Source organism: Ovis aries, chromosome 5, assembly GCF_016772045.2.
Source record: "Ovis aries strain OAR_USU_Benz2616 breed Rambouillet chromosome 5, ARS-UI_Ramb_v3.0, whole genome shotgun sequence".
Lineage (NCBI taxonomy): Eukaryota > Metazoa > Chordata > Mammalia > Artiodactyla > Bovidae > Ovis > Ovis aries.
Window position 1 is genome coordinate 91,730,885 of NC_056058.1, and position 19,499 is coordinate 91,750,383.

Here is a 19,499-nt window from a genome sequence, read left to right on the forward strand (position 1 = left end):
ATCCCCTGGAGAGGGAAATGGCACCCCACTCACCCCACTCCAGTACTCTTGCCTGGAGAATCCCATGGACAGAGGAGCCTGGTAGGCTACAGCCCAGTCCATGGGGTCGCAAAGAGTCAGACACGACTGAGCAACTTCACTTTCTTTCTTTCTCCACTACTCAAGCAAACCCCAAGTTCTCACCCACTTCGTTAAGTTCCTGTCCTTTCTCCTGTTATTCTTTCAGAGTCAAACTATTCTGAAGGGCTGTTCATACAAGCTCCTGCCAATATGCCCTCAGCTTTCTGCTCCCACCACTCTAGGGAGACTAGGAGCACCAAGGTCATGACTAACATAAGCACCAATGTGCATGACTTTGTTTTTCCCTAGTTCTCGTCTTCCATGAGCATCTGCCATATTTAATTCAAGTAGCTTGTTTCTCACAACTCTTGGCTTCCATGACAAGGATCCTTCGGCTCCCCTCCTACCACTCATTGTTTCCACACATGCACACAGAATGGAAGGGGGAAAAAAGATGAGTGTCAAAGGAGGAGAACAAGTGCATTAGTATATTTTCCAAAGTGGAGCTCAATATTGGCTCAAGAGTCAACTGGCTAGGGTGGGAAGAGTAGATTCCAGCTGGGACTTAAATCATGGGCAGGTCCTGAACAAGCAGGAAGGGCATTTCATGTAGATAGCAAGGCAGGGCATGTCAAGAGAATCCAAGCAGAAGAAACACAATCAAGAGTAGTACAACCACAGAATCTACAGAAAATTTATTACAGATTAGACACAGAGAACCACCAAAGATAACTCGAGTTTTTGGGTCTTCATGGGCAAAATAATTATGCTACTGGTAGAAATCCACAGACTCCAAAAGGAAGCTATTTTTAGAGGAAGAACACAAGTTCAGATTGAAATACCCTGAGTTTGGAGTTAAAATGGAACAACTTTCAATGTCTTAGAAAGAGGCAGCAGGCTTGGGACAAAAGGCAAAACCAGAGAATTTTAGCTCCTTGAGGGAGTTAGGTCTCATTTCTCTTTTTATCTCTCAGAGCACCTAGCATGGTGCTTTGAACATTCCAAGAACATAATACTTGTTACATGGACAAATGAGTAAATGAATGGAAGTAAAAATTGTGTCATTATCTTCCCTGTTGTTGTTTAGTCACTGAGTCATGTCCGACTCCTTGTGACCCCTGGCCTGCAGCCTGTGAGGCTCCTCTGTCCATGGGATTTCCCAGGCATGAATATGGGAGTGGGTTGCCATTTCTTTCTCCTATCTTCCCTGGGGTGACAGTTAGCACTGTGGGCATAGATCAGTTCTCTAAGGAAGAACAAGTTTAGGAGTATCCCAAACTGGAGACAAAAGACAAAAATTGAAGAGTTTGAGTAAACAAAAAACCACACATGCATGGGGAAATAGAAGGGGGATCCGAAATGGTGGTTCAAAGGGCATTGGGATAAATGCACCCAAAAAGTGGAAGCTCAAGTGAGGTTATTGATGTCTTCAGGGAACTAGTTAAGTCAAGAGTTACAGATGGAAGCCACAAAGGAAAGAAAGAAGACCGAACAAAAGACGGGAGTAAATGGAGGCCTGAGATGAAAGGTGAATGAAGGGGTGGATGTTTTCCTTACAATGTGCAAGGATGGGCTGCACAGAGTGAACCTTTGTCATAGGTATGCAAATAATGAAGCACACTCATACATGAATATGTGGATGAATGAACTGAATGAATCATTCATATTAAATGTGAAAAATACGTCTGGATTGCTTTTTCTTTGTCAGAAAAATTTCACCTTCATTTCTGTGCTGTGAGTGTGTAAACAGATGCGAATGGACTCACAGGTGACAAAGGTGGTCAAAACTTGTAGGATAAAAAACTTATCTCTTTCTAACATCTTCCTCTTTTTCCTGTTGTTATGGGGAGAAGACTCACACAGAAAGTTGGATCACTGTGCATGAGGCTGTGGGAAGGGGATTATTTATGAGTAAATATAAGGAATTTTGATTTCCATATCAGTTGTTTTAGTATAAACTATAACCTCTCCAAGTGGCTCCCATCTGGATAGTTTCTTTTATTAAAACTAATTGTTCTGTATGTTTGGAAAATGCACAATAAAAATTAAAAAAAAAAAAGAAAATGCACAATTTTATCTTCATGGAGAAAGGTCTGTATAATGTCTTTATACCATAAAAAGCAAACATGACTTACAGAAACAGAAAAAAACACCTGAAATCAATAAGCATCTATTTACTTTTCCCCATCTAAATGAGAAACAGATATCAAGAAAATATTTTAGCTCTGGGTTTGCCTTTTTTAACGCTATGAAATTCATGCTGAGTGGAGAAAACTCATGCCTGATACGTTCAACTTATAGTACATTTCAAGGTGAATTACTAAATCCTCAAAACCTGACCTTCTAATGAAGGCACTGATGCAAGCAGAGTTGGTGAAGAAAACTACAAAGATATAAAAATGCATAGATATATGACCAGCTAGGGACAAATTTTGATGGAATTATCTCCAGATCTCTCCAGACAAGGCATATCTATCAAACATGCCTACCCTAAGCTTTGATTCCATTAATTCCCTGAGAAAAGACATCAGGTAGAGTTCTGGATACCAGGTGTGTAAACACTAAGAGATTCTGATATTACGATATCTTTCACATAGAAACCTGAACACAACCCAACCAGATGCAGAAGCGAGTTTCCGCTGGGAATGCTACCTACCCTTTTACTACTGGTATCATTATTTAAACGTTTAATGTAGGAGAAACTGAAGGCCAAAAAAGAACACGCCTGCACTTAATTTCAAGTGACAGCTAATACAGTGCATTAAAGGTGTAATACTATACACATGGTAGTTATATATAAATAGTAACGTTAAAAGGGGTTACAACATCCCTAAGACATCCTAAGTCTAAAACACTTAAAAAGCACATTTGCAGTACAACTTATCTTAAATTATTTTAATTGGTTTCAAGAAGACTTCAGATTAGTAATGGGCTTTGACTTTTCCTGATTATAAAAGAGAAACACAGATGAATGCTTTTTAGGCAGCCTAATATCATTTCCAGGTAGACTACCACATAACCTGTCTTACTTAAATGCCATTAACTAGCAACAAATGTAATTTTCACATAAGTGCTTTATGTAAATTTTGTTTGCCTAAAGTTGTTAGTTCTCTTAATAAATATAGCTTATGCAAAATGTCTTTGTTTTTGGTTCTTTCCTTGCATTCATTATACAGGAACTTTTTCGAAGAGAAAGGGGGAGAAAAAGGCAGATTGACAGAGCTTGAATACTTAGGAAACATTTTACCATAGAGCATCTTTTTTTTTTTTAATAGTATGAAAAATAATCCAGTTACAGTCTTTAGCTCGATTACTTACAAATAAATTATCTGAAAAAAAAAATCAAGTAAATCTGTCAGTTGTGGAAGTTTATTTTTCCATGTGTTATCTAGAGATAAGCCAGCCTGTACTATTAGATTTCCACTGACATAATTGTGCATGAATTCTGATCTGATTTGGTATTACATGGTGCAAAAGGTGACACATTTTCTCTAATATACCCCATTAGAAAGGAAAGAAATTGCCAAAGTATGAAATCTGAGGACCTTGATTCAGAAACTATGTGACTTTGAGGTCAACTCAGTGGAAGAAAAGAACTTGTTCAACTACCCCAGGCACTGAAGGTTGTGACAAGCAAATCTAATACCCACGGTAGTTACTCTTGTTGGATAATCAATAAAATCTTACATTATCAGACTGCAACAGCTGTATATTAGTTTATCTTGTTGCCTTGTATGTCTTCAAAATATTCAAGTGTGGAATCACAGAGAATACAGATGCTGTTCCCATTTCTAAATCATTGTTGATCAGAAGACTCAGCTAAGATATCAGAACTGAGAAATAGCATGCATGTGTATAACGTGCTGAATATATATTTTATGTAAGGCTACCTCACTACGACAGAGAAATATTAGCTCCAAGGATCTTGGAAAAGAGTTCTGACCGAGTTACTCAGAGTTCTTACAACACAAGTTTTAGAGATATAAGTGATCTTTGAAATCCTATGAGAAATGACCTTGAACAAATTAGTAAAATACCAGATGTGATCTGTTGGCAATTTCAAATTACATTTTCTAAAAAGTAGAAACCCTTATGTTTTAAGAAGGAAATGTTGTGCAACCTCTTTTCCTCACTTGACTTTTTCTTCTTGGCAGCCAGTCAGAGTAAGTAAAGCCTGACTTCCAGAACACAGGACTGGCATTCTGTCTTCCTTTGGTAGAGGACAATGAATGTCCATTACAACTTAAATAGGAATTTTAAAAGGATTCTTTACAACTTCCTTCCTACTCAGCAGACCCTGCGCCCCCCACAAATTAGTTTCAAAGGAGAGCTTAGGTAGAAGATGAAATTTTTGGACTGCATTATCTCTGGACAGAGCAAAAGAAGAGATATTTAGGAAGCCCTTTGAGATTTCAGTGGAGAAGTCAAGAATGACAATTTAGTCAGTTCTTTGTTGCTTCTCATTTCATAAATCGAACATAAAAAGTGAAATAAAAATAAATATTAATAGCATGATAAAATTTAGATATACCTGGCAAATGGAAAGTGCTAGTTTGTTTAATTTTTGAGATAACCTAATCCAGCACTATGTCTGGATAAGACTTAGACAGTCTCCTGGCAACAGGCTTCATATTCCTGAAGGCTACAGGACACCTCTTAGAAGCTCGTGCTCTTTGGAAACTGTGGCTGATTTATTTTTGAAAGATAGCCACACAACACATCTTATCCCTTAGCTTCTCATCCAATATGACCTTGACACTCCTGTTGAAGAGGTGGAATCAAATTCACCTTCTCCTTGAATCTGGGCTGGCTTTACAGACTAGCTTGATGCGTATGGCAGAAGTGACATTCTTGTACTTCCAACACCTGGATCTCTTGAAACAATCAATTTTGAATTTTCTCTCAGAACCAAGCTGCCACATTAAGAGAAACCTGCAAGAACCTCTAATCACCTGACCGAGCCGCCTTGAAGGTGACCACGGGCATGTGGCTGGAACCACATGAGAAATTCAGGCAAGAACAGCCCAGGTGAGCCCAGTTAGGCCACTGCATGGTGAAGACATGGACAATTATTGCTTTAGGGCACTACTTTTTTTTTTTTTTGAGGGGGAGGGTGTGAGGTAAGGCTGTTATGCAGAAAAGGGGAGGCTTTGAGGCAACAGACTAGAGTTTGAAGTTTGGTTGTTTCCCTTCTTTTGTGACCTTTAGTGAGTTACTTTATGTCTCAGAGGTTTTGGTTTTCATCGAAAAATACTGACGACAGTAGCTGCTTCTCAACTGACCCATATTCTTCCAGCATCATACTCTCTTAGTGACTCTTAGGGCAAGGCCAGAATAAACATGGTTGCTCTATACATTTGTGCTCTGAACCAACTTTTGAGGCGTTAAAAATCTTTGGTTTCCCTTCACATTCATGTTCTTTGCTTCCATATTGTATCTGGGCTTCCAGATTGGAAGGACACCAAATGAGTAAAAGACACTGTTGCCATCATTTGTCCAAAGCTCAGTCTACCTTCTCAAGACCTAGCATGCCGAAGAGGGCTGGACAGGCCCACAGGACACCTTTCCTGTGTATACTGGAGCAAACAGGCTCTGGCTGTGCAGAATCGCATTCCAAGCGAGCTGGTTGTCGTCTCTAGGCGGGTCAGCAGGCTTAGACACAACCGGAAAACGAATGAGAGAATTTGTTTTCTCATCTCCGTTTCTTCACCATCCAGCAAGCTACCTAATTCCTAGTCTTAGCTTCCTCTCTATTAGACAAGTAAACTGGTTTTTAGGCTCAATTACTTTTCTAATTTAGTCACATTATCTGGTTTCTAATCTTAGCTGTTTCCTCATCATGATAATGGTACTTGCTCAGCCAATACACAATCATAGAGAAATTAACTAACGGAAGGAAGGGGAGGTTCTCCGAAACGCTGAAGTGTTCCACAGATGTAAGGATGCCGCAGGTAGGCAGCTCCCAGTTATCTAAAACCCCCAATATTCCCTTACTCTGTTGTTGTTCCGTTGCTAAGCTGTGTCCGACTCTGCGACCCATGGGCTGCAGCACGCCAGGCTTTCCTGTCCTTCACTGTCTCCTGGAGTTTGCTAAAACTCAGGTCCATTGAGTCGGTAATGCCATCCAACCATCTCATCCTCTGTTGCCCCCTTCTCTCCTCTTGGCCTCAATCTTTCCCAACCTCAGGGTCTTTTCCAAAGAGCTGGCTCTTTGCATCAGATCTTACTCTAGCCACATAAATTTTTTCAATAATCATATTACAGAGATAGATAAATATGTCTCTCAAATTTCTTTCTATTGTCACTATTACCATGTAAGTACAAGATTGCCATTATTTTACTGGGGCTACTGTGGAACCTTCCAGCCCACCTCCCTTCAAGGTTCATCTCCTCCTTATGCCATCCTCTTCCCTGTTCCCAAAGTTTCCTTCATAAAGCACAAATTTCAAGACGACAGTTTCTTATTTTAGAACTGCCTTTGATTCTTCATTGCTTGGAGAATAGACTTCAAATTCCTTAGACGATGGCAAAAAACAGAGAGTGAAAAAGTTGGCATAAAACAACATTCATAAAACTAAGATCGTGGCATCCAGTCTCATCACTTCATGGCAAGTAGAAAGGGAAAAAGTGGAAAGAGTGACAGATTTTATTTTCTTGGGTTCCAAAATCACTGTAGATGGTGACTGCAGTCATGAAATTAAAAGACTCTTGCTCCTTGGAAGGAAATCCATGACAAATCTAGACAGCATATAAAAAAGCAGAGACATCACTTGGCCAACAAAAGTCCGTATAGTCAAAGCTCTGGTTTTTCCAGTAGTCATGTACGGATGTGAGAGTTGGACCATAAAGAAGGCTGAGCACTAAAGAACTGATGCTTTCGAACAGTGGTGTTGAAGAAGACTCTTGAAAGTTCCTTGGACTGCAAAGAGATCAACCCAGTCAATTCTAAAGAAAATTAACCCTGAAAATTCATCGGAAGGACTGATGCTGAAGCTCCAATACTTTGGTCACCTGATGCAAAGAGCTGACACATTGGAAAATACCCTGATACTGGGAAAGATTGAGAGTGGGAGGAGAAGGGGGCGACAGGGGATGAGATGGTTGGATGGCATCACCGACTCAATGGACATGAGTTTGAGAAAACTCTGGTAGGCAGGGAAGGACAGGGAAGCCTGGAGTGCTGCGGTCCAGGGGGTTGCAAAGAGTGGGACACAATTCAAAACTGAATAACACAAGCCTTCGCAACCCTAAATTTCCCTGACCAGGACACTTTCCTCCACTTTGCTCCTGTGGCTTCATACATTACTTGACTTTCACACCACACATCCTCGTGTATCCTTCAAGACCCAAACCCAATGCCGCTTCTTCTGTGCAACATTTGCCGACAGTCCTATGAATATGGTCATCCTCCTGTTTTGCCCACCCAGATTCTGTTCACTACTTTGCTATGACATTTTTCTCACTGTATTACAGCTATTAGCTGACATCACCAAGGGTCCCATCAGACAATGACTCCTGAAAGGCCTGAACTGTGTCATATTTATCTTTGTCTACCTAGTGGCTTGTCCTTCAATATATGTTTATGGTAAAGAAAAAAGTATCAGTTTTCAATATGAGAGACACAAGAGCAAATTAGTTCATCCTATATCTGAGACTGGGCTTCAAAGGGTGGGGCTAGGTTTCTGGATTTGGGAAGAAAATAACATTTTAATACTTCCTTTCTAAGACTTTGCTTTCCAGATAATATGAGGACACTGATTCACATAAAGGATATGGCATGGAATGCCGTACCTATCAGCCTAGACTAAATCATGTATTTGCAGTGAAAAAAGGACCTCAAAATCACAGATACCTATAAAAACAAAGGCTTATTATTTGCTCAAAATTCATGATCATATGGGCTGGCTCCATGTCATCTTTACTCCAGAATTCAGGCTGAAGGGTCTTCCGTGATGACTCAGAGGGTAAAGAATCTGCCTGTAAGGCCAGAGACCCAGGTTTGATCCCTGGGTCAGGAAGATCCCCTGGAGGAGGGCATGGCAACCCAATCTAGTATTCTTGCCTGGAGAATCCCATGGACAGAGGAGCCCGGTGGGCCACAGCCCATGGGGTCTCAAAGAGTCAGACATGACTGAGCAACTAATACACACACACCATGTCATCTTTACTCCAGAATTCAGGCTGAAGGAAGTCCTTCTCCATGGAAAGTTCCAGTTGCGTTTCAGAAGGATAGAGAGAGGGCAGAGCCAAAGGACAGCTCTTGAGCCTTCTTGTTGGGAAGTGGCATGGGTCAGCCAAAGAGAGGTCCATGGCCCAGCCTAAGATCAGTCGGCAGGAAAGGGCAGCACAGAAGGCATTTTGCCATCGATGCTATAGGAGGTAAAGAGACAGCTGGCATCGTCACTACCGTGTTAAGGCCTCTAGAACAGTTTCCTATTGACAGGAATCTAAGAAGACTCACCCTGCTAACGTGATTATAGCCATGGGCATATACCTTTGTTTACTTTGAGTTTGGCTACAGCTGGAAAATTGCAAAGAAAAAAAAGTACCACGTAACTTTTATATCTATTAATTTTATATTAATTATGGAGTGCAGGGTAACACAAAAGGGGCAGTATTTCTTGCGTGACAAGACTCCGGCCCACGGAATCACTGAACCAACAAAACTGAAGAAGTACCTAAAGCTGCCTGCTCTAAAAATCTATATGACATTGTGGATCTTTCTCTTTATATGAAAAGATCTTGATTTTTACAAACTGGAACTTTACCTGGCTTTGGATATCCCCCAAGACAAAAAGACTCGCGTTCAAACATTTTTTTGAGTTCATCATAAGACCAAGAAAAATAACCCACTCCCTGGCCACTGAAATATTTTGGTTAAGCAACATGTTTCCTGAGGTTGTGTTCTCATCAAATGCTGTTGCCACAGCAGATTTTCTGACCTCTCTTTAATATTTCCTCTTTTGCATATATTAATAACTTAATGACAATATATACCTCTATTTCCATAGCCAACTTCTGTTGGCAAGTTATCACAATCAAGGAAGAATTCCTACATTGTGAACTCCTTATAGAACCTGTGTCTTTAATATGGTGAAGGATTTCTTTGCCAAACAAACTTTCAGGCGGAATAGAGATCTTGGCACCCTGCGCTCAGATGGAGCATCTGTGATGCTTGGCAACACATCTGGTTCTGCTGCTTTGGTGAAGAAACACGCTCCTCATCTCAACATGCAGTGGTGTCAGCCCATGTCAACGACTCTGCCAGTGATCATGAAAAAACTGTGTCTATTTCTATGAACATTATCAACCTCCTGAAAGCCAGGGCTGACACACTGCTATTTCAAGAAGTCTTGTCAAGAAATGAGAGTAGAAGAGTCAATTCAGGGCTGCAAAACAGAAGTTAACTAGCTTTCCAGAGGACCTGTCTTCAAATGTTTGGCTGACCTTCAAATGCAAGTTCCACTTTTTTTTTTTTTGAGGCCAAAGAAATCCAACTACTAGAGTAACGCAACAGGAAAGAGTCCAGGCAGTTCACTTTTGGTTCAGTTCAGTTGCTCAGTCGTGTCTGACTCTTTGTGACCCCGTGGACTGCAGCACGCCAGACTTCCCTGTCCATCACCAACTCCCAGTTTACTCAAACTCCACTGAGTCCAATGGACAAACTCCAAATTTCCATTGAGTCAGTGATGCCATCTAACTATCTCATCCTCTGTCATACTTGATGGATATTCTTGCCTAGGTCAATCTTTTCATTTAAATTTTTGTCAGCTCACCTGCCACTCTGGAAGAGCACGTGGGAGGCAATATGTGTGTGTCTACTTGCTAGGTCGCTCAATTGAGTCTGACTCTGCAACCCCACAGACTGTAGCCCTGCCAGGCTCCTCTGTCCATGGGATTTCCTAGGCAAGAATACTTGAGTGGGTTCCCATTTCCTTCTCCTGAGGATCTTTCCAACCCAGGGATTGAACCTGTGTCTCTTGCGTCTCCTGCATTGGCAAGTGGATTCTTGAACACTGCACCGTGGAAGGCAGACAGCTACCTAAGGAGTTCAAGGCTGGAGAAGGGCTTCCGCAAGCTGGAATGCGTAACAAAGCTTTCCAATTTGTTTACAGGTAGGAACCGATAGGCAGCTGGAGTCCTTAGATAACCCTTTCAAAGCTAATCCTGCCTCGGATGACCTTAACATGCAACCATGAATATTTGATCCTTTAAAAAAAAATGACAAAGCATTAACGATGCAGACTTTTCAAAGCATGAACTCAACAAGAATTTTGGAGAACTCTAGGAATCTCACTATGTCTAACCCTCATCTAATAAAGCCACAGCAGCTCCCATTTTATTTGTTACTGTTTTGTTCTGCCAAGTGAGTATTTCAAGAACTTATTGCCATGAAACTGAAAAGTCATAGTCAAACAGATGTCAAAAATAACAAGCCTATTGCTGTGTCAAAAAAACCACTCCATAATTTCAATATCAAAGCCAAACATCAGCATTCTAGTAGAATCTTACTTCTGAGCTGAATTAAACTTTATTTTTACTTGAAAAATTTGCATATATCTCAGGTGTTTGAGGAAAATAGGCATTAATGTCAAGAGAAATGTGGTGAGAGCAACAGAGATAAGACTTTAGAAAGATACTTTATAGTCTCTGGAAAATAATTCCGTTTCCGTTGCAAAAAAAAATGGCACAAAAAGTTATTTACATATGTGTTTATGTGTTTTCTTCTGGGGAGAAAATCCACAGCTGTCTTCAGATTCTGAAAGGGTCTGTGACCTAAATAAAGCTAGTATCTTGTGTCCCTGTGCTTTGTGGAATGAAACATTTTAAGAAATAGAATGAATGTTGTGAGGAAGTGGATTTCCTTTGTTGAAAAATGAAGTTAACCATGGTTTGGTGCCCCACTCACCAATGAAGAATAATAATAATACTTTCCTAAATAGGAAAGTAACCCACTGCACTAGAGATGGGTTCTAACTCACTCTCGATTTGGACAAGCTTTCTGAAATAAAAATTAAGGCAATCTGAATAAAAACATTTGTTTTGTTAGATTCTGCTTTTAGTTTCCACATTAAATGAAAAATCATATAGCCATATTTATATAGCACAGTAGGACTAAGATAATAAGGAAAAATTAGGAGCTCAGATTTAGGGCTTTTTGAGAAGTATAGAAAATGAAGTTTAAAGTGTTAGTTCCTATTGCTGCTGTAACAAATTATCTTAAACCTAGTGACTTAAACAATGTAAGCTTATTACCTTATAATTCTGCAGTTCAGATGTTGAAAATGGGTCTCACTGGGCTGAAATCAGGATGTGGGCAAGGCCACATTTCTTTCTGGAGTGTCTAGGGGCCTTTCTAGTTTCTAAACGCTGCCCACATTCCTTGGGTTATGGCCCCTTCCTCCACCTTAAAAGCCAGTATAGCTGCTTACCTCCCTGCCCAGCCCACCCCACTGCACTCCCGCTTGGTGTATGCGTGATTCAAGCCGGTGCTCCTGGCTTGCCTGTGTGTCTCCACGGCGGCGTGTCTTCTGTGGCTGCTGCTTCTCCATGGTCTTTGAACTTCCTGTGCTTGTTGAGCCTGGGGTTCAGGGCACGTACTTTCTTGGGCAGCAGATCCTGGGGCTTATGGAACTTCCTGAGGTTTTCTTCCTGAGTCTGGTTAATGACGGTGAGAATAAGGGCAGTGAACTCGTGGACAGCGCAGATCTTGGAGAGCTTGGACCACGTGTCGCCTGTCACTTTGGCGATGTACAGCTGGGAGAGCTCCCGCTTCAGGTGGTCCGGATGATTCAGCAGCTCTTCCTTCTCGCTGGGAAGGTTCTGAGCATTGGTTCTGGCCATAGTTGCACAGTGGCTGCCAGCTGCTACCTACCCTGAGGGTCTCTGCCACTTTTCAGGACACTTGTTATGTTGGGCCCACTCAGATAATCCAGGATTAGCTCCCTATTGCAAAGTGAGCTGATTAGCAACCTTCATTCCATCTGCCACTTAATGCCTCCTTACATGTAGTGTAACATATTCTCAGGTTCTAGGGATTAGCAGGGACCTCTTAGGGGGCTATTATTCTGCCTACCACACAGCCCCTCAGCTGGTATGATGGAAAAGAGCTGAAAGTGAAAGAGAAGAGTGAGAAGAAAAGGAGACAGAGGTGTAAATAGCTCCTTGCTAGCCGGGATGGTATGTTTCCTGATTGTGCTTCTACAGACCATCCCTGAGATCATTTGCATCTATACTCTGATTTTTTCCCCCCTGGAAAACATTAAGGAAGAGTAAAGATGTGATATTGGAAACCTGAGTGTTTAGCCTTGGCTCTACCACTGACTGTCTGCATCACCTTTGGCGATTCACTTAAGTTTGTATTAGAAGCATAGTTTCCTCTCTAAAACTAGGAGAGGCAGGGAGGGGGTGCAATGGGATGTGCTGAGTGTCAGGGGCTCAAAGGAAGGGAGCTCTCATGAAACTGCAGGGGTTCCAGCGGCCTGCAAGGGAGTCCTGGGATGAGAAACACCTGGGTGCCCCTGGTGCTAGAGGGCCCTAATCCCAGACTCCTGCTAAGGACTCTGGTCCATGCCCTCTATCAAACAAAGCTCAGACATCATGAACACCTCCCCTGATGCCCCGGCCAGGGTCACCTTGGCATGGAGCCTGGCTCCAGGGGCCCGCCGGATGTGCTGGACGGACTCTGACCCAAGGGCTATGCAAAGAGGCAGCCCCTGAGAAGGCCCACGGGGTGGGGGGTGTTGGTGAACCACACGTGCATAGCCAGAAAGCCTCCGACCTTCCAGGAGATGGAGGCCCAGGGCAGCAAGGCAGCCTTCTTTCACCTGTCTTGGGTATCCTCCAGTTTCAATCTTGCTATGATTCTAGTTGGAAGGAGAGCCTACTGACTCGAGATCACGTGTCTATCTGCTCAGTGGGTCCAGGCACCAAAAGGAAGAATGGGTCCTTTCTCACTTATTGCTGATTTTATTCTTATTTGCTCTTCTCCCCAGGAGGAAGCAACAAGGGTAAAGAGTTCATTGGGCTCTCTGCATTCTTAACCATCCCTCATAGCACAGGTGAATCAGATAATAAGCAACTGGAGCATACTGCGTGTGCGAGAGTGTGTGTTTGCACGCACACACGTGCATGTGTGCACTCAGTCAAGCCCGACTCTTTGCGACTCCATGGACCATAGCCCGCCAGGCTCCTCTGTCCATGGAATTCTCCAGGCAAGAATACTGGAGTGGGTTGCCATTTCCTCCTTCAGGGGATCTTCCTGACCTGAGGATTGAACCTGAGCATATTGTATTATGACTGTAAAATAGACCTCAGTTTATACTCTGGTCTAAGATGTTTCCTATCATCTTTGAAAGGCTATGTCCAGGCAGGCAGGATTTCCTAATTTGTTTGCTGCAAGGTAGTTATATCAGGTTGTAGCCAAGCAAGGAATGCAGAAACTGCTCCCTTTTTGCTTTAGAGCATGGGTGGGACTAGATGGTTGTATTAGGCAGAATTCTAAGATGGCTGTCAAGATTCCTACCTCCTGATGTATATGTCCTCTATAATCCCCTGCCTTTGTTTGTGAGAGGGATTTGGGAATACGATGGGATAGTCATTGTCATGATTAGGTTATGTTACAGTTGACTTTTAAAAGGGAGAGTATCTTTGGTGGGCCTGACGTTATCAGGCGACCCCTTAAAGCAACAGGGCTCTTGAAGAAACGTACTTGAAGTATGAAGGAGACTTGACATAGGGAGATTCTCCACTGACGGATACCAAGATGGGTGGGGCCACGGCAAGTAGACACTAGGTGCAGAGAGCCAGCAAGAAAGCAAGGCTTCAGTCCCCTCACTGCCAAGAACTGAATTCTACCAACAAATTAAATGAGCTTGAAAGTGGATTTTTCTGCAGAGCCTCTAAGCAAGAATTCAGCTTGACTGAAACTTTGAATGTGAGACTAGGCAGAGAACCCAGTTGAGCCATACCTGGACTTCTGATCTACTGAACTGAGAGCTAATAAATGGTTGTAGCCAGAAATAATTGACACCAATGGTCAATTAACCGACAACAATAGAGGCAAGAACATACAATAGAGAATAGATAATCTCTTCAATAAGTGCTGGGGAAACTGGACAGCTACTGCAAAAGAATGGAATGAGAATAGTCTCTGACACCATACACAAAACTACATTCGAAATAGGTCAAAGACCTAAATGTAAGGCCAGACACTATAAAACTATTAGAAGAAAACACAGGCAGAAAACTCTTTGACATAAATTGCAACAATATCATTTTTGAGCCACTTCCTAGAATAATGAAAATAAAAACAAAATAAACAAGTAAGACCTAATTAAATCTAGAAGCTTCTGCACAGCAAAGGAAACCATTAACAAAATGAAAAGACAACACACAAAATGGGAGAAAATATTTGCAAACGAAGCAACTGACAATGGATCAATCTCCAAAATATAGAAACAGCTCATGTAGCTCTACGTCAAAAAACCAAACAGTTCAATAAAACAAATAGGCAGAAGATCTAAATAGACACCCCTCCAAAGGAGACATACAGATGGCCAAAAAGCACACGAAAAGACACTCAGCATCACTAAGCACCAGAGAAATGCAGATCAAAACCACAGTGAAGTATTCCCTCACTCTGATTAGAATGGTCATCATCAAAAAGTCTAAAAACAGTAAATGCTGGAGAGCGTGTGGAGGAAAGGGAACCCTCCTACACTGCTGGTGGGAATGCAAATTGGCACAACTGCTATGGACAACAGCATGGAAGTTTCTTAAAAAAACTTAAAACAGAACTATTATATGATCCAGCAGGCTTACTCCTGGGCATACATCCAGAGAAAACCATAATCTGAAAGGATGTTCATTGCAGTACTATTTACAACAGCCAAGACATGGAAGCAACCTAAGCGTCCATTGACAGAGGAGTAGATAAGGGAGATGTGTCCATGTATATCATGTAATATTGCTCATCCATTAAAAAAATGAAACCTGCCATTTGCAGCAACATGGATGGACCTGGAGATTGTCATACTAAGTGAAGGAAATCAAAAACAAGTATCATATGAAAGCACTCATATGTGGAATCTAATTTAAGAAGATACAAATGAACATATTTATAAAACAGAAACAGACTTACAGATACCCAAAACAAACTTGCCAAAGGGGAAACAAGGAGGACAGGGATAAATCAGGAGCTTGGGATGAATACACACACACACACACACACAATCTGTGTATAAAGTAGATAACTCACATGTTATCTACCTCATACACATGTGATGGGATGAGTTGGACCATAAAGAAAGCTGAGCACTGAATAATTGATGCTTTTGAACTGTGGTGTTGGAGAAGACTCTTGAGTCCCTTGGACTGCAAGGAGATCCAACCAGTCAATCCTAAAGGAAATCAGTCCTGAATATTCATTGGAAGGACTGATGCTGAAGCTCAAACTCAAATACTTTGGTCACCTGATGCAAACTGACTCATTGGAAAAGACTCTGGTGCTGGGAGGGATTGGGGGCAGGATGAGAAGGGGATGACAGAGGATGAGATGGTTGGATAGCATCACCGACTCAATGGACATGGGTTTTAACAAGTTCTGGGAGTTGGTGATGGACAGGGAGTCCTGGTGTGCCACAGTCCATGGGGTCGCAAAGAATTGGACACAACTGAGCAACTGAACTGAACAAACTCACAAGGACCTACTTATAGCACAGGGAACTATACTCAATATTCTGTGATAATCTATATGAGGAAAGAATCTACAAAGGAATGAATATATGTTTATGTATAACTGAACCATTCTGCTCTACACCTGAAACTAACACATTATAAATTAACTATACTCCAATACAAGGCTGTATATTGTCACCCTGCTTATTTAACTTATATGCAGAGTACATCATGAGAAACGCTGGGCTGGAGGAAGCACAAGCTGGAATCAGGATTGCCGGGAGAAATACCAATAACCTCAGCTATGCAGATGACACCACCCTTATGGCAGAGAGTGAAGAGGAACTAAAAAGCCTCTTGATGAAAGTGAAAGAGGAGACTGAAAAAATTGGCTTAAAGCTCAACATTCAGAAAACGAAGATCATGGCATCTGGTACCATTACTTCATGGCAAATAGATGGGGAAACAGTGGAAACAGTGGCTGACTTCAATATTCTGGGCTCCAAAGTCACTGCAGATGGTGACTGCAGCCATGAAATTAAAAGACACTTACTCCCTGGAAGGAAAGTTATGACCAACCTAGATAGCATATTAAAAGCAGAGACATTACTTTGCCAACAAAGGTCCATCTAGTCAAGGCTATGGTTTTTCCTGTGGTCATGTATGGATGTGAGAGTTGGTCTAGAAAGAAAGCTGAGTGCCAAAGAATTGATGCTTTTGAACTGTGGTGTTGGAGAAGACTCTTGAGAGTCCCTTGGACTGCAAGGAGATCCAACCAGTCCATCCTAAAGGAGATCAGTCCTGGGTGTTCACTGGATGGACTGATGTTGAGGCTGAAGCTCCTATACTTTGGCCCCCTCATGCGAAGAGTTGACTCATTGGAAAAGACTCTGATGCTGGGAGGGATTAGGGGCAGGAGGAGAAGGGGACGACAGAGGATGAGATGGTTGGATGGTATCATTGACTCGATGGACATGGGTTTGGGTAAACTCTAGGAGTTGGTGATGGAGAGGGAGGCCTGGCGTGCTGCAGTTCATGGGGTCGCAAAGACACAACTGAGCGACTGAACTGAACTGATACTCCAATAAAATTCAGTTCAGTTCAGTTCAGTCGCTCAGTCATGTCCGACTCTTTGCAACCCCATGAATCGCAGCACGCCAGGCCTCCCTGTCCATCACCATCTCCCGGAGTTCACTCAGACTCAAGTCCATTGAGTCCGTGATGCCATCCAGCCATCTCATCCTGGGTCATCCCCTTCTCCTCCTGCTCCCGATCTCTCCCAGCATCAGAGTCTTTTCCAATGAGTCAAGTCTTCGCATGAGGTGGCCAAAGTACTGGAGCTTCAGCTTTAGCATCATTCCTTCCAAAGAAATCCAGGGCTGATCTCCTTTAGAATGGACTGGTTGGATCTCCTTGCAGTCCAAGGGACCCTCAAGAGTCTTCTCCAACACCACAGTTCAAACGCATCAATTCTTCGGTGCTCAGCCTTCTTCACAGTCCAACTCTCACATCCATACATGACCACAAGAAAAACCATAGCCTTGACTAGGTGGACCTTAGTCGGCAAAGTAATGTCTCTGCTCTTGAATATACTATCTAGGTTGGTCATAACTTGTCTTCCAAGGAGTAAGCGTCTTTTAATTTCATGGCTACAGCCACCATCTGCAGTGATTTTGGAGCCCCCCAAAATAAAGTCTGACACTGTTTCTACTGTTTCCCCATCTATTTCCCATTAAAATATTAAAAAAACCAGAAATCTTATTTTAATATTTTACAATGGACTATTGCTAGCCTTAGTAAATAAATATTTTAAAATGTTTAAAAAGCCTCTAAGTTTGTGATAATTTGTTATGAAGCAATAATACTAACAATACTAATAATACCACTAATAACATACTACTAATAAATTTTAAAAATAGTAAATAAAATTAACAATACATACACATAAAATACTAATAATACCAATAAGCTAATACAATGGTATTTCAGTTAAACATAAAATAGGATTTTTTTTTGTCTCCTGTTTTCCTGCCTTTCTCCAAAGCTTTGATCTGTTTTCCTACCATGAAGTTATTTCACTGACTATAACTAGAAAATGCCGTTTTGTCCGATTACAATCTTGTCTCATACCACTTATCAGAGTTATCTCTTCCCTTCCCCCTCACGGTTGATTTGAGATGCAGAGATGTACTCATCTTGGGTATGTTATATACATGTAGGGCTGCAGAATCAAGCCAGAAAACACAGATTTTGAGAATTAAAGCAAACAATCTGTGTTTTGAAGTAACTCAGATATGTTTCCTTCATACAGCTAGTTATCTTGAAACACAGTAACTTTGACATCATGGCTGAAGAAAAAAAGAGAAGCAATGTAAGCACACACGTCTGAACATTTAAATGTCTTTTATCGATAAACATTTTTAGAATGCCATGCATTTGGATCTGTGCATTTCCTGAGGAAAACCTGCAGTCTATCTTCTGCTTCCTGATACTGCAGGTGGATCCCATTACAAGGGTAGGAGACACCACAGAAACCATGCCTAAACTTTTAAAGCTACAAAACAGAAAGCTGGTCTTCATTAATTAGATGTCAGGACTCTGCAGACTGACCACTGTATTATTATGCATAACATGGTGAAAAGCCCGATTATATAGTTTGTTGATAGTTCCATGTAGGTAATTTATCTAAGCCTTATTTGCTAAGATATTCTATTAACCACAAAGGCAGGATTTGGTATCAGGTAAGAAAATCACACTGTGACTTTGTGGCTGATGGCTGAAAGAATGCCTTACCACAGAGGGAACTAGGAATGCAATATGGTGTCTTTCTAACTTTAAATTCAAGAAAATTTCCACCCCCCAGTAGAGCTTAACCTGGTGCTACCACACAAGGCAGATATAAGTGGAAATATTACCAAGTCAGTGGTTCATAACTGAGACTCACCATTGCAAACCCATATTCTCTGCCTTTGTGAAAACCATGGAATTGGATTAAGAGAGAGGCCATGTAATTTTAGATTTAAGCAAATGTGGACAATGGATTCTAGAATGAAGGATAAATCTGAGCATCACAAACCCTCATCTGAATAATGATGAGCTGCTTTAATAAAAAGGAAGAGCTCACACACAAAAAACCTCAAAGTCCATAATGTGGAAAAATCTCAGGATCTGGGAATCTAGGTAAATCATGATTTTTTGCCTTTACCAATTTTACCCAAAGTCTTCCCAGGTGCTAAAGGCAGTACTAAAGAAAAGCTATCACGAAACTATTATGTTAGGCCATTATCATCTTTGCCTCAATCTCTTATACCTGTGTCTATGCCAGCTATATAATTATGATGAGGGAAAACACTCCAAGCTCAAAAGAAGTGAACAACTTTGGTTTCTGCTCACACGGACCTTGTCAAGTAGCCAGTGACTTGTCCTTTCATTGTGAGTGACTAATATCAATGCTGGCTCTAAAGAAAGACACTTTTCATAATCGTCCAACAATCTGCTAAGTGAAAACATATGGATGGGCTTAGGCGAAGCCTGCCAGGGGTCTTTGTTGAATGGAAAACAGGTGCTTTCATTCTGTGCCACGTAATACCCCATTTACCCCCAAGTCCAAAGGTTACAGGACTAATAGCTGCCTTGTGGTAATCAACGAAAGCCAAGACACTAGCCCCGGTGAAACATCTGGGACATATTTTACATACTTGCAACATATGCTTCAGGTTCAATTAAAGTGAGGCTTTGGCACATTTATTAATCTTTTTTAC

General features: G+C 41.6%; 2 protein-coding genes across 20 annotated transcripts in view; both read right to left on the reverse strand.

Moving 5' to 3' along the window:
* Positions 1-19,499, reverse strand: part of MCTP1 (multiple C2 and transmembrane domain containing 1) — a 556,599-nt gene that overhangs the window by 57,505 nt on the left and 479,595 nt on the right. The window lies entirely within an intron of this gene.
* On the reverse strand, positions 7,708-13,146 carry LOC114114915 (large ribosomal subunit protein uL29-like). Its single transcript, XM_060416614.1, has one exon. It carries the CDS (start codon positions 11,902-11,904, stop codon positions 11,542-11,544), a length of 363 nt encoding a protein of 120 aa, XP_060272597.1. The 5' UTR covers positions 11,905-13,146; the 3' UTR covers positions 7,708-11,541.